We start from the raw sequence: 24,744 nt of genomic DNA, 5'->3' as shown, positions 1-24,744 counted from the left end.
TCTTTCGCTCTAGCTCGTGGGTTGTAGCTGCTATGATTTGAAATACCATTCATTCATTTGGTATTTACATTTTATCTGTTAATCAACATTCCCCCAGCAAGTTGCCCAGAAAAATATTGCGAATTATAGAGCATAGATGTTCTACTCGATACATGTATACCCGTTTTGAGATTCACCGAGCCTTTGTTTCCGGGCCTGTTACATTTCCCCATTGTCGAATACAACGCCTCCGGAACCAAACGCAAACAAATCCCTCAACATGAGTGAATCATATTTTGAGCTGTTTTCTCTCATTACTCGGTTTAAACCGCCTCCACACACGGTTCAACGAAATGACACTGCAAATGAACGTAAGATTACTGTACCCTCGATCAAGAGCCGTCGCACCCTCCTATCTTTCCGTAGATAAGTTAGAGAAGCGACTGTGTAGCTCCTGGTCGAGTTTGCAGTATTCGCGGGCCATTCAGAAAGAAAACGACAGTTATTTCTGCCACACATCACTACATGAAGCAGATGATGTAAAATTTCAGACAACTCATTACTGCTGAAATCACCCCTGAACTTCCAAATTGTACAGCACAGGAGCTTGAATGCTTATTGTAAAGTTTCTGACCACTTTTGGCAATCATCTGCTTTGATCCTGTTTAAAATCTAGTGCTAAAAATTTGAAAGTTTCTTCCTTTTACATATACCATCCGGCCTATTTAACAAAATAAATGACCCATTTTGAGCTTCTTTTGCGTACAGTGGTGACAACTCATAAAATGGGCAATACCCCGCCCCATGTACTATGAATCGACATATAAAATTATGATATCATTGTATAATATATTAAATAATCTGAATAGAATTTCTCCACTCAACAATTAGACGATTATGACTGGTGATACCCATAGTGCGAGAAAACAGGCTGCATAAATACATTAGGCTATGCCGTCACGATCCCTTGGCAAGTAAAACAGCAGACCCCACGGTTGCCCTCAGCCCTTCTCGTTTGTCTATCAAGATATCTCGTGTTGCCGTCGACGAACATCAGAGATCGCTTACACCAACGGGAGCATTATACACTCAGCTCTAACGTGGACTATGTTTTCTCTTGACATCGAGGTAGGCAATTTCATTTTAGATTACAAGAGTTTAGTATTTAATAATTTTATTTAAACCCAATTACATGTGATTTTACATTTGCCATACACATTATGTAACGCGAGTTGTTAACAGTGTTACAGTTCTAAATGACCGCTTGGAAAATGTGTCCTTTCCTATGACGAATTAAGGTATGGTTCTATAGAGACTGATGACATTCAATTCAGGCATCATTGATTAAACTCTCTCTCACGAGATGTCTAAAACTTACACTTTGTCGTCACTGTCATTATTACACAGTTCCTATGCAGAGGGCACTGCAGATATGCTGATATGCATCCGATATTGTACACAAAGTTAGTTAATTGATTATTTGTGTTCATTTCTCTCCATTGACGGGGACATGATGACCCGCACTCGTAATCATGCCCGCTGTCGCTTACGCTTGTACAACCTTTTATGGCCTTCAAACGCCGTGGACACCGGCCGTTGTTTTTTTCTATTTTCTACGCCGCTAGACCGTGGTTTATCAAATTATACCAAGGTCCAACTTCCTGCCAGTCTGTGTTTGAAGCCTTAGAAAGCTACGCGGATCAAGCCAGACATATATACATTTTGTACTTCAATGATGTAAGTGGCTTTCATCCGCGCAATACAGTACCAGCCGGATGCTAATTCTAGAAATTTTGTTCCGACCTCTAGATCTGCCGCTGATAATACTAAGGCCTCAGAGGAATATGTATACGGTTAGGGGTCTCGGTGATCCATGAGAAAAATGAAACATTGTAACGAATGTGTTTTAGAATACAGTTGACCGTTGACTGTTATTTCATTCACTGGGCAGTTTATAAGTTTGATTTGTTTCTTCACTCCAACAAATGAAATACTGTATTCCCCCAGGCTAAAAAATGTATAAATATGTTTTCCGACAAGTGCAAGGATTTGATTTGTCGAAATAAATGGCGAAATCTGTTTCCATGGCAACGACCATAAACATTGTAAATATAGTGTTTCAACTTGTTTCTGTTTTGCGTGACTTTCAACATGTCGCCAGCTGATTGGCTGGATATTTGTTCAGGCAAATGCACCGCGAGTTACCCTTTTAATTTCTAACTTTATCAAAGGTGTCTGTTCACACAATCACTAGAGAGTATATTGTTTCAAATAAGATTTAAATTATAGGGGAGCTGAGCACAAATTTTGTCCCAGAGGTAACCCCGTGGACTGAGGTGTAACCGAGTTAGTCTCGTATCAAAATGCAATCTTGTTACCCTGGGGCGTTATTTGCCGAATCATAAAGTGTGCAGTCCTAGATTTTGTCTTCATGTAGAAATAAAGATTTAAAACAATAAAAAAGCAAGTCGAAGACTTTCACGGTTGACAGAAACTTATGTTAAATCTGTCAGGTCCTTTCAGGGACGAAAGTACAGGGTGTTTATTGATAGTTGTTTTAAAGAAAAATATATCATGCTGTCATTAGCCTTTTTATGATGAGCACGACCCACATACGTGCTGGTGGAACAAGATGACCTTTTTTGCATTGATGTAGCTACGTCTAACTTTCATTTTAGATATCGTTACTTCTACTGACTGCGTCTACATGCCCTTTACCTCCAAATAATCAACACGTATTCATGTTTTCCTTGACCCTTTTCTGATGATGATAACACGGTGACAGCCTGACAAGAACTAGGCTATTTGTTGTCGCCCGCGGTTGAATACACTCTTGTAATATCAGTACTCACATGATTCGGGAATCAACAACCACATTGCCTGTGACATATAGTAAACAAGATCTCACCTTGTGGCTGCAACCTGGGGGTGCAAACAAGGATATTACTAACAATGTGGTATTTGCATTGTTGGGAGTTATTGCGAGGTGAGGGGCGTTATGAGATAATCGCCCAGAAGTTGCGTGAGTTGGTCACGGAAACCCCGTAAGGGTTCAATTGATGATGTAACTCCTGCGAAGAAAACCTCAAAACCATCAAATGCCCCATTTTCCCCCCTGAAACCACGCATTGTTATTTTTACTAATGAAATAGAGCAAAACCGTCTTATGATAAATTTATCTATCATATTTCATTGTTCTTTCAACGCGATGGGGAGTTCCGCCGGTTATCATATACTTCTTGCAGGCTTGAGCAGAGAAACTCTAAAAGAATCAATTACTTGTTATCATTCTTCTTGCAAATAGCACCCAAACCGCGTAACTTTTGTGGTTACTCCGCCCGAAGTAAAAATAGCAGGCCAACGTTCAGTTAATTAACGAAATTCGTACACAAGTTATATTTTGAAACTTTTCCTGCCCTAGGTCCATGACAAAACGTGGGGAAGTTAAGTCATAATTTTGAATAGAATGTGACGTGATTTACGTAAGCGCAATTAACTAATGCTGTGTAATGCAATGAGATAATGCCTCACGCCCTCAGCGCCCTTTTGGGTACAGCGACCATTTTTCATCATTTAATTGTATCATGTTCTGTCGGTTTGGGACAATTTACCAAAAACACGCTCCGGGTGTCATGAACTTCCCTGAAACTTTCCGACGGCTTCGTTCATGTCAACAATTTTAATGTCTCTGGTAAAATTTGTGCTCGAAGACAATGGCAGTAATTTGTTAGATAATGGAGAGGTTTTGATCGCGTATGGTTACGGTGAGGAATAAGATGATGATGATCGGACAATATCAGACAATATTAGACAAATGTGTATGTTATACTTCTCAGAATACATGATGATTGATTAAGGTTATCGGCAAAGAATAATAAATTCATATTCCAAAATCAAAAAATAGATAAGTATTCGCCAGACGAAACAAAAATCAATTTGGTTTGGACACTGTCTTTGCAGTACTCATGAATGCAATGGTAATCGGTGAAATTTGACATCATTAGTATAGTTCAGAGATGTATGTTAGCCTCTAGGTAATAAAAATTGAATTGATTCAGAACTACAATGTCAAAGTCTATGCCCAAATCAAATGGATATATCGGAACAATAATAACGAAAAAGAAAACAAAGGCTTATACCATTCTGATAATTTTCTTGATCAAAGGCACAATTTGTGCGATATGGTACCATTATATCTAAAGGCAATTAGAACATCTGAGAGCAGGTCATTATATCATCACGGTAGTTAGTACCCCTCCATATTGTCTTATTGTGCAAATCTGTCTTGTCGGGTTTTCATTACGCCACCAGATTACTGTTATGACTGGGCGCCCTCTTCCTATTGTTCCGGTCTGTGAGACGATATACCAGATAACTTAGTTAGCCATTGTCTTTTATCTCTGTAGTAATCGAATAGGTTGGCGGGCCAACATCTGAGGGTGGGGCTAACCAACCATTCGTACTGACTCTTGTTGATATCTGACAGAGGTATACCACGTCCTGCTAATAATGTTCTAGTTTAAGCACGATTTGACCATTGGAAATGATCGATAGCTTTCTGAAGCTGTTAGCACACATGAATATCGGCGAGATCATGTCGCCAAAGTGGTTTTTGAAATATAATTATATATATATAATTTAAAAAAGTGTAATGGCTCATCAAGTAGCCTTCGGATGAAGAGGTTGTTGGACCTCACGAGAATTCAGTTCCTTGAATTAAAGAAAGATGGTGGTGGTGCAGAAATTTTCCACCTTCCAGGTCAGGTCATAAGGTCATCATCGCTTGATAAAGGCGACACATGTTTGTATTTGGCTCAAACGCCTTCCATTCCGAATTCAGTTTGACACTTTTATGATAGATGGCGCTGGACTGTAAAAGGGTCCCGAGCTGAAGTCCGTCCTTGGACGGTTTTTTGCCATATCTGACTGCTGATTAAGCTTTAGTATATCCTTACTTATTTCTTTTCGTAATCTGTGACTGGGCGATATCTGACGGCAGATGGGGGGATAAAGCCCCGACCACTGGTTTTATAAGATAGAGCACGAGACGTTACTTCGAAGGCTCAACAGAAAAATATCGCATTTTTTTGCATTCTAATCCTACCTTTCAGTCACTTGCTGCAGGAGAGAGTCAAATTCCGGACTGCCATTCTGCCAGCACATCTACGGACAATGTGACGTTTCTAACAAATGCACATGCCAAGTAGAAAAAATGACTGACAAAACTCCTAACAATGCACCAACGATGAAGAAATATTTGAGTGTCCGCTTTGAGGCGACGTGAATTCATGACATGTGTATGCCTGGCGGCCGCAAGCCCGAACACTTCGACTCTTCGCTTTCTCTTAGGTCGGTGCTATCAAGATCTATATTTCTAAACGATTTCTTAATCATTTTTGTTTTGACGTTTCACTTTTTTGAGGACAAAGGCGTGCGTAAGAACAATGTACAATTGCTACATCGCCTCGGGAATAATTTTGAACGATTTCCGCCTGTTTTTATTTGATCACTAGGGGGTTTGTTTCGAAAAAACAAAGTTAGCTCATTTTTTGTAAAATTAGTTCTGTAAAGTTTCAAACACAAGTACAGGATGCAATAATATAATCGCTTTGTTGATAGACTTTCTATATTTTGTACCTAATTCTAATTCTTGACCACTTATATTTACCTTTGGATAGTTCTATGCGTGTAAGAGAGTTCACTGGCATATTTAACAATTATAAATCAGTATGAATGTGTTTGCTTTTTATCCAAAATTTAAGAGTAACTTCTACATCAGAACTTCGGTACGCCTCGGTCATTTTTCTCAGTTCACCCTTTTATCACGGGGTGGCACCACTAAAGAAAAATTCAAATTCCTCGAAAATCCTTCTGCCGTTTGCCAAACTATAGGCAGAAAGAAGCATTTGTCTCATATCGCAACTATTGTGTTTGTACATCTACATCATTGGCGATATTAGCCAAAATCCGCAACCTAGCCTTGTTCTTCACCCGATGCTGCGTCAAAGGCCTACATGTGATAAGTGCGGCGAAAGCATATATTAGTTCAGAAGGGTCTACCAAGGAAAGCAAATCCAGCAAGAAATGGGTTAGGAGCTCATCGACCCAGAAAGGAAATTCAGCCAAGGGGTCAAAACAGAGGATCAAAACATTAAAACCATATCACAGAATAATCTGGTGAAATCAGGCGAATATTCAGTGTCCCGAATAAGGCCTAGGGGTGTCAGGGTGCAGTGAGCTGATCAAGGCCTAGGGGGGCCGGGAACGACACTAAGCTGGTTGTACCGGCTCTTTCCCCGGTGGAGATTTCGTCTTTATATATTGGTGTATCTTATCGGTTTATTTGGTAATTGTTTTGACTGACCTCGGGTTGGTTAACTTACCAGTCGTGAACATCGATATCCTATTTCAAAAGCGGGATTGAAAAACAAACAAAATTCTGAATAACTTTTATCAGAAACTATCTCCTCATCTCGAGCTCCTCATTGCAGGTTTTGGGGACAATGTATCATTTTAGGATCGAATTTTTGTTTTTCTTTCAAAGAGTCTGTTCTTCCACGCTCGCCCCCACCGCTTCCTGCCGTCATATACCAGTATGAACATGATTGCGGATGCGGTTAAATACTGGTTAATATTGAGCAGGGTGGGCTGGGGGTTCGTGGGGTGAAGACAGGATCAAAATTCACAAGGAGTTTCTGATGATAAACGTACTTAAATTTACACTTTGGTTTGCTGAATGAAAAACATGATGATCGTTACCACACCAATAGAGCCCATAATCCAAAAAGCAAAGTTCAAGTTAATTTTGTTACAACTTTAACACCATGTCTTTGGGCCGTTTTCTTAACCCTATTCATGTGTATCAAATGCTTTTAAATGTTCGTTAAAAGCGACTAGCGCCTGTTCATTGAAACTTTCTGAGGTGTAACTAACTTTCTCGTGTATTTTACTGTGGGCTTATCTGGCTGTGTTGACCCTAGCTCTCCTCATCCTAACACCCCCTAGCTGTTGATACTAAACTAAGATGTTTAGCTTTGCCCGATGAATTTTACTTATTCTGACCTAACCGGGCGCAAGTCATCCAGTTTAGGAATTTCATGCAGAAAACGAGGCGTCAAAACAAAGAAAGGCCGTTACAATTTTTTTCTTTGGTCACTTTTCCTCTCGAAACGTAAACAGCGAAACACAAAACATTCGTGAACATTTTCTCAGAAATCGTAAGCTGCGTACCATAAAGAAGCAGAAGATGAAGACGAAGACGAAGACACAGTAGGGACGACGATAAAATTCAGCAAAACCTATACGTTTTTTAGGTACTGTGTCGTTTTTCGGTATGCCGATCTACAATATGTACATTGTATCGGCGTTGAACGTCGGGATCACTTCTTCGTCTCTGTAAGTTGATATTTAGCTGATGGGCGACCAAGAAACAAATCATGATCACTTTTGCCCAAATGACAACATTGCCTCTAAATTACACCACGTTTCACGGCCGCGCATTCCCGCTTAGCTATTCCGCCCTCGGATATTTTCCCTCCAGCAATCCTGTTGACAGGGCGTTTAAAGCAAAAAGGTGTCAAATCAACTGAGCTTGTACGCCACATTGAAGTCAAATTAAAACAAAATTACATCCAAATAGAAAAAGACAATACGCTATATCAAACAAAGTTATTGTGGCGTTGTAATTTGTTGTTAGTGTGGTATGCGGGTTCCACCAAGTGTGAAATGGCGGCTGCCGTAAAAGGGGTTAGCTCACCGGTCTCATTCCTAAGCAGATGGATTTTGCTAATATTTATACTTAATTATTTCCGAGTGGTGGAGACGTTTTTATCGTGTACTATGTTTTTGTTTTCAAGAATTTTTCTGTTTTGACGCATCTGGTATCACGACCAGGGCAAAGTCACGTCTATATCCGATTGTCGTTCTCCCGAGTTTGACCAAAACATTGTTTAGTAGCGTGTATCTTTAATAAAGAACAAATCGCAGCCCAACACGCAGGTCGCCTTAACTGATGAAGGGGGAAGTAAATCATAAACTTTTGAAACAGAATATACGTTGTTTTCAGTGATCATACCATACCAATATCGGTAGAACACAAACCTGTCTGAGGATAACCGATATTTCATATGTGTCGTTTTTTACATTCCATCTCCAACCCCACCCACCAACAACTGGTAAAGCAAAGTATTCGGTAAAGAAGTCCTGATTCTCTTCCCCAATCCCAGGCTTCGTTTAGGGATGCGACATCAGCGTTCCACCCCGTGCAGAATCCCAGCTACACCGGACGCCATTTAACGCAGCCCATTGAAGACACCCTCGGCTCAGAGGGGGACAAAGCCACGCATTATGATCCCAAACAATCGACAGCCACTTCAAGAAATGATACCCTCTAGCCATGAAAACCTGAGAAAAAATTGTATATGCGCTGGACAATTGGAAAACAAGTCAATCGCCGTCGTGGGTACTTAGCCTGGTCCTTCTGGATCCAGTCTGATGCGGTCTTTGTCCCTGGATTCAATGCTCCCTGCGCTGCTAGCACCTGCCCTGCTCTCTCCTTGCCAGATACCCGCACCAGACCTGTTGCTGAACCCATAGCGCCATCACATTAAAAAATGAAGTTACAGCAGTGATTTGGACTGCAACAACATCAACTAGTATTTCAGAGGAATAGTTTTCACTCTTGCGGCTGAGTGTGATATTTGGCGTCTACCACGGCTACAAGTACGAAGGGCCTTCCCTCCAGCTTTAGTAGCTCCCATTAACCTTCTGGTTAAAACTATTTTTTAAGCACAGTCAGTGGCATCTTGTAAGGACGAAAACTTAATTCTCAGACTGAAGGAAATATACGATATTAGATTATTAGAGAACCTGTCCGCACATTGGCAGATATTACTCCGTCTTACATTGACTGGTACTAGCAATTACAACCTGTATTTGCCAGACGTATTTGTCATAGATAAAAACAAACTGTGAGGATAAGTTTTAATTTTCTGCATATATAAACACCATCTAGGGAATTGATGCCAGAATCTCCAGTTTGCTTTTTAATTCACCATTCCCTACGAAATCTCAACTTTCCATTTATGTTGGCTTATTTTGCATATGGGTGATTTGCATCTCGATCTTGGCGAGGGCCTCGGGCGGGAGAGTCTGCCGCTGATAATTTTCAAACAAGAGGCGATAACTGCATGGGTAAAAAGTGGGCGAGAAGCGACATGGTTAAACCTGGGTTAGGCTCTCATGAAAAAAATGACCACGAATTTACTAGTCCATGGTCTAATCTTATTCGTTTCCTGTCATGTATGGTACTTATCTATATCTGACCAATAGGGGACCTGGATCAATTGCCAGATTCAAGTAACCCCGTCCCTACCTATTATCAGCTCACGTCCTGGATACGAGGTTGCTATGTTCGCTCGGTGACGTCACAATAGCCGTGCTAATTGAGAAGTTGTTTTTGTCCATTTGGGAAATGGCCGCGTGGTGGGAATGACCAAAGGGCAATCAGCAGATTGCGATAAAAGCAGCAGAACGTGCGCGCAGAATGTTACAACATTTTAGCAAAATATTATCAGCTGCATATCAAATTTGACCAATTTCTGAAAGTAGTTGGTCACAACAGGAGAATGGTCAACAGGAGTGGCACAATGGCGTCTGTGTGTGAGACCTTTCCGGTTACTTGGCTGCTCCCCTGTCTTTTCCTGATGCTAAATAACAAACAACATGTCCCCTGTTTATATGGAGTATACTCGGATAGCGGCAGTGAATTCTGTAACAGAACGTTTGTTTGTTTTCACCGAAATTGGAGAAATCTGATAATATCATTATGACTAAATAGGTGGCGCTCTGGCCAAGCTCTACAGCGCCGTTGTTCTCCGCTGTTGTACATATCAAACACCCTTACGATGTTTTTTTGCTCATGGCAGACGGATTCCTCAAGGCTGATGCACCCTAAAGCGCAATTCTAATCCTTTCTCGATACCCCTTGTATGATCATTAGTAACATCGCATCAGAAATGTCCCTTTTTATCTAGCTTCCCTTTTTAGAGAGACGCCATCAGATCCTTACTTTGAAGACGCGCTCAGTACGTATCACACAATATTGAATTAAACACTTATCGCTACAGAGATAAAGCGTCTTCCTTCATTAGCTAGCACTACTGTCGTATAAGTTACTCTCCCCCTATTAGATGTCTTAATTCATCGGTATCTCATCTCTACCAGCTTATAATGAGCAGTCTTGTAATTAATACAAAGTGCACAAAACGACAAGACAGATCTCCGTCGAATCTAACACCAATTACGCGCCGATCAAAGCTTGGTTCGTAACCCGGCCGCCACGGAAAGGATGGCACCACGCATGCCATCAGAGTCGGGGGCCTCGTAACATCTCGTGATGTGCGAGACAACATGGGTGAGATTTCCTCATTTAGCCTCGTTGTGGTGTGCCAATCACTGCATGGGTATCCGGTCTTGGAATTTTTTCCGGCCAATTTGCGATCAGAATCTCAGTCATTTCTCTACTCATTTAAAAGAATGGATATGCATTTGAATGCATCCTAATATTAGACGAACGGGGAGGGTGGGGGATATGGTAGTTTTTCAGAATAAAATAACTTCCAATAAACCATCGTTTTCTCCAAACAGGATCACTGAAAACCTCGTTCAACTACAATGGACTGTTTGACTGTGTACTAGAATGGAATGTATCAGTACTTGAAATTCACAAGCCATGTTCAAAATGCCTTGGAAGCACGTGGCGAATTTGCCCAATATTTGCAAGGCAGGGACCCCCCGGAAACCTTCTCTGCCGCCACTTCGAAGACCAACTCCAATTGCCTCGTGCAGCACACGAAAGAAACTGGCATTGCTTCTAACTTCGCTGTCCTTAGTTGTTATCTTTTTATAACAATACTCCGAGGACACGGAGGAGGTATCATCCGATTTCCCTCCAACTACTCTGCCGGCTATTGCCATTGCCCTAAGTAATGTTTTCTCTCCCAAAGGGTGAAAATCATTAGAATTGTTTAAACTGGGCGATTTCCTCATTGTCCTTGCCTTCATCCCACTGAACTGTTTAACCGCTGTCAGCCGGGAGATACTCCTCCAAGCCCTTTGCTCTAAGAGATATCACTCGGCATATGTCACAATCCCTTCTGGCAGGCAATCCGCAATATGGCATTAATTCTTGTATCACACCCCAAGGCCCTGGAGAAATTTGCGATTATTTTGTAATTAGACAAGGCACCACCCTTTGACAAAATGCAAATGGTACAAATATCAATTGCGATTATTAGACTTAGGATATTGGTTTGGAGAGAGATATTACGGACTCCCCAGATCCAATCAAAAAGCATGCATAATCATTTCAATTTCACGCGATAATGGTTTAATTACGCCCAAGCTGTTTTATCTGACTTGGCTCAAGGGGCGCCCCTTGGGCTAGTGAGCTATGTGGGGCCTTCCTCATCCACAGGCTCCTCCGGCTGCAGCTCGCGAAGGGCATGAGGCCCTAGGGTGATCAGTCACAGCCTGGCTGGGGGCATCTAGATCACTTACATACCCATAGGGTCCCACTTCTACAAGCTGGGCCTTCAATTAAATTTATTGATAGACAATTGAAAACATTGCGGAGTCATAAGGACCTCAATGATAAACTGGTTTAAGTCATTAGGATTTGTGGCAAATAGATTACCGCTTAGTGTACGTTACAACATAAGTTAAAAGCCATAGTAGGTTACAAATATTGCCTTGGGACGGAGCTTAGAGCATCGCCTGCAACTACACGACTGCATTAGCCTTCCGTCCTCTAATCATTTTCTCACGAGACGTTCTCTCAAGCCTGAAGCTTACCACACAATCGTGGACATCTGCACTAAGACTAGCTTTTCGGCATTCATTTCCATGTGAACCTTAATAATATATATCTTTTTCTTTAAAAAAAACGATACGCATATTACTTCTCCTTTTTAGTATACCATGATGACACCAGTTACCATTATTTTGTTCTATTGGTTCTAAGTTATCATTCTCGAGAAACTTAGATACCATTTTGCTGATACATTGAAACAAGCTAACATTCTCTAGGAAAAAAACACTTACCATTCGTGTAAAACCTGCCAATCATTTTCGTGAAACTACATGTAGTTAGTGTACATATTCTCGTGAAATCAGCACCACTCTCGCGAAAATTAGTTGCCATTCTCGTCAAATCAGCTACCATTTTCTTGAAACCTGAGTCACCAATTCTCACAAAAACCAGTTACCATTCTCGTGAAGCCAGTCACCAATTCTTGCGAAAATCAGTTACCATTCTCATTAAACCAGGTACAAACTTCAATTAGCCTTCATTTCTGGCATTTGTATTTCTAGTTTCACAGCCGCCCGAAAAAAAACACATTTGTGACACTCACACATTAAATTTGGGCCACTTTATCATGTCTGATATCCCAATCAAAAGGAACGAATTAACCGCATTCTGTACTTGCATTTTGAAGCATGTTGGCGTGCGATTGAAAAAGCAAGTTTCTCATTGTTCTTAGTTTTCACTTATTATAAATTTCGCTCGCTCCTCAGGCTAATATAGGTGACAAAGACAGTTGAAATTCTATCCTAACTAAAAGCTCTGGCATCCTCCATTCAAAAGTCTTTAAAAAAATAATAATAGCGTGAAAAAATCATTGTGATGGGGTATTTGGTGAACAGGGTGTTTTTATTAGCTTTTTCAAGACGCATGTCCCATTAATCCCCAATTCATTAATAAGCTGTGTCTGAATTATAAATGAAGTCTTGGCCAAAGGTCGAGAAGCATGACCTCTACACGTCCCTTTTCACCTCATGAGCTAATGCCCGCAGGACAGCATCATCTTCAAGTCGAAATGCCTATTATAGGTCATTATATTCATGTTTTAATGAACCGTTTTATCAGGTTCAATCCAAGGACCCTTTATAGCGTAGCAAATTAATTTTCGATGTTTTATAGATGGGTCGTATTGGCGTTTAAATCCAGCAGCCTGGTCGCGAGGAGCGCTGTATGAACGCGCGAAACTCGGAATTAGGTTGACCAGATCTTTAACGTGATACTGAGTCGTAATTCCGGGCGACACCCGCATCAATTCTCTTTCAACAGTCTGCTTCCCCTCCAGCGAAACAATGTTACCATTCCCGTCGTCCTAAAACCTATCGTGAGAGCCGAGCTCGGATTTCAAGATGTTGGAATATTTCATCTTATCACGACCGAGTGTTTTTATTCATGATGAAACTTTCATTTCGAAGTTCGAGATCGTTTTAATCATTTCAATTATTTCACCACCCGCATCTAATGAACTCAACTTCGCTCAACCCTATATTTGTATGTATCGATAGTTGCCACGCTGGTTTCACATGTATTTAGATATTTTTTCATTCTATGATATGTTCTTCTGGTCTAGTGATCATTCTGCTGACAGGGCTATCGCAGTTGCGCAGTGAAAACATCAGCGACTGTCTCCTCTGAGGTCCCGTGTCTGAATGCCGGTCGGTCCCGGCACACTCACGTGATAGAGAGGACGACTCAGTCTCTTGGAAAGCTATGTTCCCTACGGGGTCTCCGGTTTCGTCCTCCCTAGATAACAAACACCACCTTTGAGTACTTGGTCGATAGAATGATCCCCTCAAAAGGACTACTCTAAGATTGAAGACGCGCTCAGTTGAATACATAGCTTTTCAAAAGGTGACCAATCATTGTACTTTCTTTCGTCTTTAAGTCTAAGAAATGAAAAACTAACTTAATGAGTTTGACTCGTTCGACGCACATTGAAGTCGAGTTAAGGGCTCTATCAATCATGTTCAAGTCAGTCGGTCCTGTTTGATACCCTAGCTATAGTCCCAGCATTATCGAACTCGCGTTTGTGAATGCGCACTTCAAATAAATTCGAAGATTAAAGACCAATTTTTGTTCAAAACGAAAAATTCGATCCTGAGATAAAACAAATTGTAGCCATTTGCCAACACAAAGCTGGAATAAGGGAGAGTCGGAGTACGTCGCCTAATTATGCCAGATCTTTGTAGATGCGGCGTACAATGCGCTACAGGGAGATAACACGACAGGATTTGTACCTTGGCACTAATTAGGCAGCGCCAACACACGGAGATGTTCAGTTCGTGTGACGGGACCTTGCTCGGCTCCGCGGGTTGCTGGTGTGATGATGGCGATACCCAGGGTTTCAGAGAAATGGAATCTGGCGATCGATCGTTATTCTACAGGGTGCATCGTATTGTAGTTATGATTTTTGGTATTTAAACCAGTCAATTTGGCCATGGACTTCTTCAGTTGTAAGATTGTTGTAAAGAAGACTATAGAAAACTGGGATTTGGCTGCCTGGAACTCTTGCCCCTCTGAGACCAAGCATGACGTCAATTTCGACCATTACTGTACAAAAGTAACGCCGATACTTATGTTATGACGGAAAATGAATATTTGCTTTATTTTTTTTCTTTTTCGTCCTATACCGGAACCCCTCCAACCGAAAATTATCTTTATACGTGTTTATTGATAGGAGCTTTCAAAGAATTTCCCAGTAACTCTATATAATAGCAGTACCGTAACACATTACATCCCTGCATCATCTGGATTAGCTTGCCGGGGTTTTATTGTAAAGCAATGCCAGGTTTATTGAGAAGATCAACTACTTTGCCTAATGTTATGTTAACACAAAGTAGCAGCTTAGCACCTTGACCAGGGGGAAAAAGGAATGTTATTTTTAACAGAAATAAGCTGTGCCGTTAGTACCCACGGTGATGAAAGGTGGGATCCCTAAAGGTGGAGCCACCGAATGTACACATGTACGGTACTTTAAAGTATGCTTCGGAAACAAATAGCTGATGTAACAGGGATTAGTGTCACTTCGGAATTTTACACCTCGATTTTTAGTGGATGAGGCCTAATTGACTGGCTACGTCAACAACACTATCGTTGACTGGCCACGACGGCAAAATATTCTATGTTTGTCGTACTTTTGGAGAAATAATGAATCTTCTGCGACCAACAAATCCGTAGAGCATCGCATCCCCAAATCGTATCTTCTGCAAAACCTTGGAGTATGACTTGGGATGGTGTCCAACTCCTCAGCTAACATTACACATGTCTCATGTTACATGTTTATCCCTCTGCTATGTTGCTTAACAGTTATGAAGGGATTAGGCCCTGGCTACTTCATCAAAACAACAAACAATATGGCGGTGTGAAGATACTTTCAGTGTGATGAGAGACACCTATTGTTAACTGTCGCTCATGGAGCACCGCCAATACGTGTAGGGTGTTCAGAGACACCTGGTGGCAAGTAGTTGAACTCATACGCCACTACCAGTTTGTTTGCACCAGGATTGATAATTCATAGTGATTATTTCTTTATGGTATTTCAAAGTGTATTTCTTTCAAAAGAGAGGAACAGGTCATTCAGTTTTTCGGCGTTCACCAACGACGAAGGGAAAGAGACAGAGAGGGAAACACAAACAAATTTAACGCCTGCACAAAGTTCTCAGTAATAAAAAAGACGCTATTAGAAAAGTGAAAACGAATGCCTAATCTTTAGAATGAGTCTGTTTGATTGATGATACATGTCGCTTTCTTATTTATCAATAAAACGCTCAGACCAAAGTCTCGTCTCAATCGAAAAACAATTCAAAGACAATGAAAAATTGCATTTAAATATCTCACGACTTCTTGAATATACGTTCTCAAATCTAACTTCGATGCTGTCGTGACTATCAACATTTCAACATGATTTATTACCGTTTCTTAACGATTAATTATGACTAATTAGTTGACAATCCACTGATTACAAAACAGGATTTAATAAATAATGTATTTTCATAACGTGAGTCAAGATTGCTACTATCTTGGGCCCAAACGGATATCTCGGATTGCATCTTTATGAATTGATGCAAGTTTGACTTAATTGTTAATTCGTCTGCGCTAATTTGTCAAGTGTCATGGTATTTGTATGATGTGTTCTTCTGATTTCAGACTCCAGTTGGTAACACCTGTTAGATTGCATGCTAAAGGACAACATTTAATCGTCGATTGTTTTTTTTGTAGTGCGCAGACATGGTGATCATCAGTTTCTTTTTGGTCTGTAAGATACCTTTTTAGAGATTGTTTTATGTTAATGTCTTTCTACGCAAAAGAGATATCCTGTCAATTTCGAAATATTGCTGGGGAAAGTGACATACATGTATGTATTGCTTGGTCATTGCAGCCAAGGGTACCAGGCAAATTAACAGTACAGGCAAGATTTCACTCAACGAGACCATTGAAATATGTCCGTTCACCTTGGTAGAGAACCCGTAGAGGTCAGCTGGCCACAGCAATAGCAACCATGCCATTGTATGCATGCGTATCTTTAGTATGCACCAGTATTCATGAAGAAAAGAAGCGAGGTCTTCTTCTCGTTTTTAATCATCCAAAACGTTTTCACTTTCACTCCATTTGATTATAGCGTCAGGCAAGACAAGTGCAAGTATTTAGTCCTATTGTCAGATTCAGCTAGGACTTGAATGCAACACATAACCCATGTTGTCCTCGTCCTGATGGTTTGTACTCGTCAGCCAAAGGCGAGGTGACGCGAAGTAACTTGGCCTGGAATTGAACGTATAACAATAGTAGACCTGATACCATTATCTATCCAAAATGGCTGAAGAAATCTGTATAATTGGCAGGGATTATCACGGGTGAGGATTGTATTCCCTCTTCTGCAAGGATGGGAATGGCAGGTCTTATCTGTTCATTGTCCCAGGCTTCATCATTAGCCTTTGGGGTCTCTCGTCCTCTCGCAGTCGGAGAAACTAAATGAATTACCGTTAGCTCCGAGCAAAACCATCAGCTTCATATCGGGCAAAATAGAAATTTGAAATTGCACAATTTAATAACAAATAAGATTTAAATGTCAAATGTGAAACGTTTAGAAGTGTTCCCCCGGGGGAATGATGGAGTGGGGTGAGGGAGATGAAGCCTCCTACTGGTTGAAACTATCAGGGATGCCTCAAGTGAAAGCCCAGTGAAGTCCTATGAAACTCAATGCGGAATCTTGAAGATCAGGAGTTCCACACTGCAAGCTCTTCTTAAAATTTATTTTATTTTTTTTCTTCAATACCTTTTTCACTCGTAATTACCCTTTTAGGCTTGCAAAACCAGACTGGTTCGTCCAAATTTTCAGCAATTTTCATCTGTGCACCTTGCTTCATTTTCACAAACACGAGGGTATACGACTTTCTGAAACCGAAAACCTTAAGACTCCATGTTTCCTTGTACATGTAGTTATTGCCCGCTTCCTTCCAACGAGATACGAAAAATGAATCGGGAAGATCTGATAATTTTTATCTTTGATCACAGAAAACCTATGTAGGATATTTAATTACATGTATTACAGCTTCATAAAAATGAAAGCACGAGAATAAAAATATAGGTTCAACCGAGATTTGAACTCGGATCGCAGGATTCAGAGTCCTGAGTGCTAACCATTACACCATGGAACCTTCGATGAGTCTATAGACTTAAGTAATATAGGTCTATGATCATCAAGGCATGAACGCGTGACAACAAAAGACCATATTCGAAGCAAAAATAATGGTGCCCGAGCAGAATGGGTTCCATGGTGTAATGGTTAGCACTCAGGACTCTGAATCCTGCGATCCGAGTTCAAATCTCGGTGGAACCTAACGTCTAGCTTGCTTTTTATAAGCCCGGACTTCTCTTTTTAACTTCATCGTGATAATCATTTTTAAACTTGAGCGAGTTCAAAGCTAAAATCATCATAATAACATATTATTCGTGTCTAAAATGCACCACTGTGCGAATATTATCATAGATAAAATTAGCCATTTAACCGCCTGGTTCCAAGCCGGTAAATTATGCTGTCCGCAATGAAATTGGACACGGTCACAGCATGACGTCGGTCAATCTGTCCCTCGTCGTGGTTTCAATCACTTAGTAACGCTTAAATCGCGTTTAGTGCCATCCCCTTTTGTCTATTGGCCGTCAAAAGACGCTAAGCGTTCGAACTAACCAGGGAGCCGTCCCTGCCGATTAGTGATAATTTCTAAGATGCTGCAAAGTCTGAGAAAGAAAAAATGATTTCTGGTTCTCCCCAGTGTATTGCCGAGAATCGTCCTCCAGTCTCCAGCAGGGTATGTCCCCCAGACAAATTCGGAAGATTAGAAATTTTCCATGAGGTTTTCTTATTGATTTTGGTCGTCTGGGTCAAATTAAAATTGGAATAACGGGTGTTTAAGTGACAGGCAATGTTCCGTAGCAAGTTGGGCTTCGGGGTGTGGCTCTAGGCGTGAGAACGCACGCATCGCGCCGCTTCATACTCTTGGAGGCTGCAGTCATTCCGCTGGTAAAGACCAAAAGTCGCTGTGTTTGTCATAAATAAATTATTATGAGTGTCCTTGCTGAATTTATTCGCCTGAACATATTTCAGTTGGTTCGTTCTGTCCTTGTAATACAGCAACGGATATAATGACGTCATCATTTTCAACCAATCATATGCGAGGAAGATAGACCAGCCGTGACGCTCGAAAGCAGAGTGAGCTCTCTATCAGGTGACAAGTGCGCTCATGACAACATTGCGTCTTAATAACTTGCATGAATCGAGGCGGACCTTTCGCATACCGGTCAAATTGAAGATTGATGAACTGTCATCAAGCCACAATGGCATGCTGTATACACTTTATATCTTGAAAAAGAAAAAGGAAACGCTCTATTCAATATCATTCTTAGAAATTGAATGATCAGTCGCATTTTGACACATTCTCATGACAAAAATGATTAGGTCGATAAAGGAAATATGATAAATATGCTGACCCTTAACCCTAATCACTCCGGTCGACGACTGATTTTGTCCCGTGTGACGAAAGACATGATTATACCTTATTTGGCAGTATTTTTCATTTTACCCCTGATTAAGTACAATCCCACCTTATCAACAGGCAACGACTTAGCGATCTCGGAGCTTTGAGTACTAAGGTTGCTTTGGGTGTTCCCAAACCATGGAGCCAGCTCGGAGCTGGATTGATGTTTCGCACAAGAGTTGGCGACAATCAAAGTAATGTTACCTTTGAATAGACAAAGCTATGTTCTGCGTCAATATGTATCATCATAGATATCAAACAACGAAAGTTACAGTTCAACTGACCATGATGCGTGTCAAATTGATCGTATTCACAAGAAACCCATCATAATTCACCAGTTGCCTGACCACTCCGAGGAGAGTTGGAGCAGCTCACAGGAAGCATATTAAGATGGGTTTTATTGTTTTTTATGGTTTTGTGATGACCACACCACAACTAAAAAGAAACATGAGAAGTCCCTCAGTCGCTTCTCTCTATCGACAAGTGTAGCGTATGATCTACCGTATCAGTCACAGAATCCATCGCTTTAGGCCTCTCTGACCACTGCATGGACAATTGAACCCGACAACATTGGTGTAACCAACCAGGGCCTGGGGTCAGCGGCCACATACTAGCATTCCATCGATCTCATTGTCATCCAACATTATCAGAATGATCAAAGAAATTAACGAGAGAATGTATACTATTGCGAGCCATTGCTTGATCAAGCTGACCTCCGGCTGACGAAACTGCGCATGCGCGACGTCTGCTAGATTGCGCATGCGCGACAATGATACCTCCATCATCAAAGGTGACGATGGGAATGACATTGTACGACAGGCCTAGGGGGACGCTGGATTCATCATGACACAATTATTGCAATCTACAACGAATTTGTCACACGCTGTATCTAAGTTAAGGGAGATATGCGGTGACTGCCATACGCCCTAATCAAGCAATGAGATAATGCAACTGCAAAATTTTACGGTTCGTAGAAATTGGTTCATTTTTTTATGGATTGTATTCTGGAGAAAGCTTATAAGTTGTTTTTCATGCTGCCAGTGCAATACACGGACACCTCCGTGCCCAATATGATCATCACGGTGTCATCGTTATCCTGCTTCATGTTCCTCTTTCACAAGCTCGTAAAATGTTGGAAAGTGCAGCGAATAGCAAAACCGTGGAAAATGAAATACCGTACGTGATAGTCCTGTGATATACTAGAATCGTCCGTGAAAGACAGACTAATGACGGTTTTTTTAACTGACATACGGCAATAAAACACAAAAGAGATATAGAATAGGCCTACATGGTACATGTAATTTTCACCAAAAAACATCCCCTCGCATAGGTTCCACCGAGATTTGAACTCGGATCGCAGGATTCAGAGTCCTGAGTGCTAACCATTACACCATGGAACCTTCGATGAAGCTTTGGCTTAAGTAATATAACCTATGATCATCAAGGCATGAACGCGTGACAACAAAAGACTCGAAGCAAAAATAAGGGTTCCTGAGCAGTAAGGGTTCCATGGTGTAATGGTTAGCACTCAGGACTCTGAATCCTGCGATCCGAGTTCAAATCTCGGTGGAACCTAACGTCTAGCTTACTTTTTGTAAGCCCGGACTTCTCTTTTTAACTTCATCGTGATAATCATTTTTAAACTTGAGCGAGTTCAAAGCTGGTTCCGTAGTACAAGTAGGCCCCACATGAATGAACATGATAGTCTTCAATGCTGCATGGGGTTTGGGCAAGGTTACTTAACTTGTCATATTATAACTCAGAAAGAATCAAAAACAGGGACGGATTTTGTAAAAGTTACGTTAAATTGGCCTTGTTTATGATTGGAGGTTATGCAGAAAAGTAAGCAATTCGGTATTGCTTTCAACTTCAGAACAGGCGTTGTGTTTTCTGAATGGTACTGCATGGGTCGAATAAGATATCAACATCTTCTGATTTTTAGGTTCATTACAATATTTCCTGAAAGGATACTCAGAGATGGATTGGTTCTAATAGTCTTAATCTGTTTCCCCCAATCGGAAGTGTACAGAACTGTCAAAATAGAGAGCCGCCCTGAGCGACGGAGATCAACAGCATGTCAAAAAGTCTTGTTTTTACCTCTGGAAATGCCCAATTACGCCGTATGATGCGGAGCAAAAACAGTCTGGATGTCACAGGGGTTATTACTGTGTCAGCGTACCTTTATGCTACGGTTGATCTGAAGCCGCTAAGGGGAAGAGATGGTTTACAGGTCGCTTTCTTGAGCTATTATCCTAAAGCAAGTATCCTCTCTATATTGATACTGAGAGCTTATAATGGCAGCGAGAAAAGGCAAATTGAGTCCCGCACAGCCGAAAGGGGGAAATTTGGGCTTGTAGAATTATGATATATTTTAATACGGGCAATCAACGGTGTAAGAGTGTTCATGATATAATTAGGCGGAACAGCCCCAAGCTTGTTCTTGTGAACATCCCTGTGATTGTCGGGAGAATCGCAAGAACATTGCGGTGGCGCGGCAAAGCCTTGATGTTTACACTTTGGCTATTAAGGGGTCCCGTTGCACGCGCACTCTGACCGGACTTGCAGGCTGTTTCGACCCCTGGGATGACTGGAGGGGGATACCATACTGGGGGTCCGCCTGTCGGGCCGGTCACGGTTAGCACCGTCCCCCACACGGCAGAAAACGTGTGTCTAAGCCAGTAATTGCACAGTTAGATCCTAAACAAATGGCGGAGACAAAAAGCCTACAGGGCTTACAGATGGTGCATGGATCTGAAACTATTTAAATGTGTCCAACTCCACCCTGAGTGTCCTAACTAGATTATATACTGACTGGAACACGACAGATGCCAAAATGGACGTTTGAACTCATTTCACATTCAAAGAGTTTAAACTGGTTTCTTTCAATTTTCATCCCTCGCAACAACCATAATTATGACACGAGAAAGGTTTTGTTTGGGACGATATGAAAAGAAACTGTTCAGTTTCTAAAAAATGGCTTTCGGAGTGATTGTTCAGCGTGATCTATGGCCATGCGGGATGGATCCCAAGTGCGCGGAACATCCTTTTGCATTTTGCTGCCCGACGCGACTGGTACTGCACCTAAACTTTGCTGAAGGTTATATCCTTGTCATATCAAAAATTAGATTTTCCAATCGGTCGCTTCAACGCAAGCTAGCATTAGTGCATGTTCGGTCTACCCCCAAAAAACTAGATGTTTTCGTTGATCGAGCGCGATTTTTGCTCTTAGCCCGTCTAAATGAAAAAGTGTTGTTCGGCTTGACCACCTATAATTTTCATCGTGGAATTCGATTGATCCGCATTGTATTTTTTCCTCCAACGCCCGATATTTTCTGTATCAGATAACTATATCAGCAATATTATCGTCGTGAGAAGTGACGGTTTGCACCGCAACCCACCATGTTATGAGCTGTCGTTTGGCCCAGAGCCAAGCCGGAAGGGGACTGACATCAAACTACTGTGGCGCAAAAACAATTATGACCATTTATACCCTCAAGGCTTTTGGTGATAATATCCAGCATTGGCAAAAAGACCGTCGCTTGTCTTTTGCGACCTGATGTCTGATTCGCAAGTTGGTTTTTAACCCCTTCTCAAAACGGTCTTCCAGTAAGTTTATATGGAAAGCTAATGATCCCGGCCTATACGAGAAGACCAAGGGAAGATAGTGTCACGGTTGAGACTTTATCTCCTTCTCGGCATTCAACGGCATCATAGTACTGAAGAAGTGAGGTGCATAAGATAGACGTTGAGGGTCAACTTGTACGGGGAATAGATTGTTGAACGTGACCAGCTGTTTCCAGGCGTTCGAGGCGGGCCTGGTTCGAATCAGTTGGGTGTAAAAATACTGAAACATTTGTCAATCTCTTGAGGGGAGGACACTCAGAGGCAGAAACACAAGAAATTACTTCTTAATTTGACGGAGCAGGCTAATTTCAATGCAAAAAGGGTCAATTTGTGTCGGAGATGAACTAGTATCATGGCTTTCGTTAAAAGACAAAACCTTGTCAAAACAAACACATCATCCCCTGCATCCCGGTGACTGCCTTCGGATTAATGCCTGTTCTGGTTAACCAGTGACACGGAGTTAATTGCCGTAGTTTAAGAAGATGGACTGAAATGTTATCTTGGTATGATCGGTCGGGACCAGCTGATGAAAACAAAGCTTCCATTATCCGAGTTATAATCCGCTTATCTCGGGTATGATCCGCCATTAGCGACGTGTACCTACATTCTGCATATTGGTCTAACTCATTAGTGAAACATGAAAGTCGAATTTCATCGTCGTCGTCAAACTCTCGTGAAGTTCTAAGATGGCGGTTCACTGAACAATTGGCTTCAGTTTTTATCATTAAATCCAGAAGTTCTGATTGCTTTCAACTGAAAACCATATACCATTGTCAAACCAGCCAATTCTGAGATGACGATTCGCTCAAAACACTTCAACTGGCATCGTCAGCTCAATAATCAACAATGGCGATATCTCGCCAAGAAGTTTGAGCTAACACCCCTGTAAATTTGTTATGGTTGACTCTATACCTCCTCCTTCGCACCCCCATCCCGGAATACAATGGTGTTCAAAATTATCATTGTCACCATTGATCTTTATCCCGAAATCGGATGGGGTATAGTTCGCATGTTACAGAAAAAAGGGTGTCGACCATTTCTAACTAAAAACATCGAAATCAAATATATGTACTTCATTCCATTGCAATTAAATGTCAATGTGACGCCGTAATAATAATAATAATGATGATATCATTAAACTCACCTTTTGTAGTTACATGTCAGAACAAACAAGAAAAAAGGATATCATTTGTTTGTTATGCGATATATCGAGCCCGTGGCGAACTTCACTGGAGGGGATACATCGGCCATATATTTGTCATCACGCGTGAGAGTGCGAGATCAATGTATGTATGACACGCCCTGAGATGATGCAACTTAACACGCAATCAGGGCAAAACATGAAAAAAAGCAATTTAGTAAATACCATTTTGTACTTTTCTGATCTCATGATGGAGATTGTTGTCAATACTTGATTCGTATTTATTGCAATTATACCTGCCGCGCGGGCTGCTGTGATTGGTCCATTTGAATTCGTGTGACCTTTGTCACTCGAGTTCGTAATTGATATTTGTGTGTATGATCAATGATGTTAGTAAGGAGAGGATGATGGGGTAGCGTGACAAAGGAAAAACAACCTGGTTTTTGGTTTAATGACAAGTTGTGGTCCAGTGCACTCACCACGAATACAAAATGTATGTTATTATCAGCAGATTTTAATGGATTAGGGAGTTGATTAGGAGTTGAGGGTGGATTGAACTCATCACACAGTGAAACATCGATACTTTTTTCTGTGAGGTCGAGAAAAAGGATTTTTGTAACGTTTTATTATCAAAGTAGGTGAATCTTTGACACTGAAAGTACAACAAAAAGTGGTACATGCTCCACCTCCGTTCACTCCCACCCCAACTACATGCTCCCCTCACTCTCAAGACGATAAAACTGCCATGATTGTGAATTTCGCGCACCGAATGACAACATCTGTAGAAATGTACATGTACATTGTATGTGGTCGTGGTACAATTTCGCCTGTGTGTGCAATAATGTGTACTGCGAGTTGTTTTCAACACTAAACGGAGCTAATATCGTACCGGAACTATAACTGTACCCCTTTTGCATTAGCTTTGACATTTCTATCTCGTATCTATCTAATTAATGCCTTTAGTTGTCATGATATGAAGCGTACTTATAACCAGCGCCAGTTGGAATACTGACCATAGGGCTTTCCCGGATATAAGCATAAGAAGGGAAGCCGAGTGCAAGGGAAGGCCAATGTCGACACACAATGCCAACGTTCTCATTCCAGGTGGA

General features: G+C 41.3%; 1 protein-coding gene and 4 non-coding genes across 5 annotated transcripts in view; 3 read left to right on the top strand and 2 right to left on the bottom strand.

Moving 5' to 3' along the window:
• The first annotated feature begins 1,071 nt into the window (after positions 1 to 1,071).
• The window catches only part of LOC135486167 (transcription factor AP-2-epsilon-like), a 200,619-nt gene continuing 176,946 nt past the window's right edge, over positions 1,072 to 24,744 (top strand). Inside the window, exon 1 of the mRNA XM_064768755.1 lies at positions 1,072 to 1,107. Within this exon, the coding sequence (XP_064624825.1) occupies positions 1,087 to 1,107 (21 nt within the window). The 5' untranslated portion in view covers positions 1,072 to 1,086. The remainder of the gene's footprint in view (positions 1,108 to 24,744) is intronic.
• On the bottom strand, positions 17,422 to 17,493 carry Trnaq-cug (transfer RNA glutamine (anticodon CUG)). Its single transcript has one exon. It is a non-coding gene; the product is annotated as a tRNA-Gln (tRNA).
• Positions 17,604 to 17,675, top strand: Trnaq-cug (transfer RNA glutamine (anticodon CUG)). The gene has a single exon. It is a non-coding gene; the product is annotated as a tRNA-Gln (tRNA).
• Positions 20,199 to 20,270, bottom strand: Trnaq-cug (transfer RNA glutamine (anticodon CUG)). The gene has a single exon. It is a non-coding gene; the product is annotated as a tRNA-Gln (tRNA).
• Positions 20,374 to 20,445, top strand: Trnaq-cug (transfer RNA glutamine (anticodon CUG)). Its single transcript has one exon. It is a non-coding gene; the product is annotated as a tRNA-Gln (tRNA).

This window comes from Lineus longissimus, chromosome 4 (genome assembly GCF_910592395.1).
Source record: "Lineus longissimus chromosome 4, tnLinLong1.2, whole genome shotgun sequence".
In the NCBI taxonomy this organism is placed as follows: Eukaryota; Metazoa; Nemertea; class Pilidiophora; order Heteronemertea; family Lineidae; genus Lineus; species Lineus longissimus.
The sequence above is the reverse complement of the archived record's forward strand: the minus strand, read 5'-3'. Positions and strand labels throughout refer to the sequence as shown.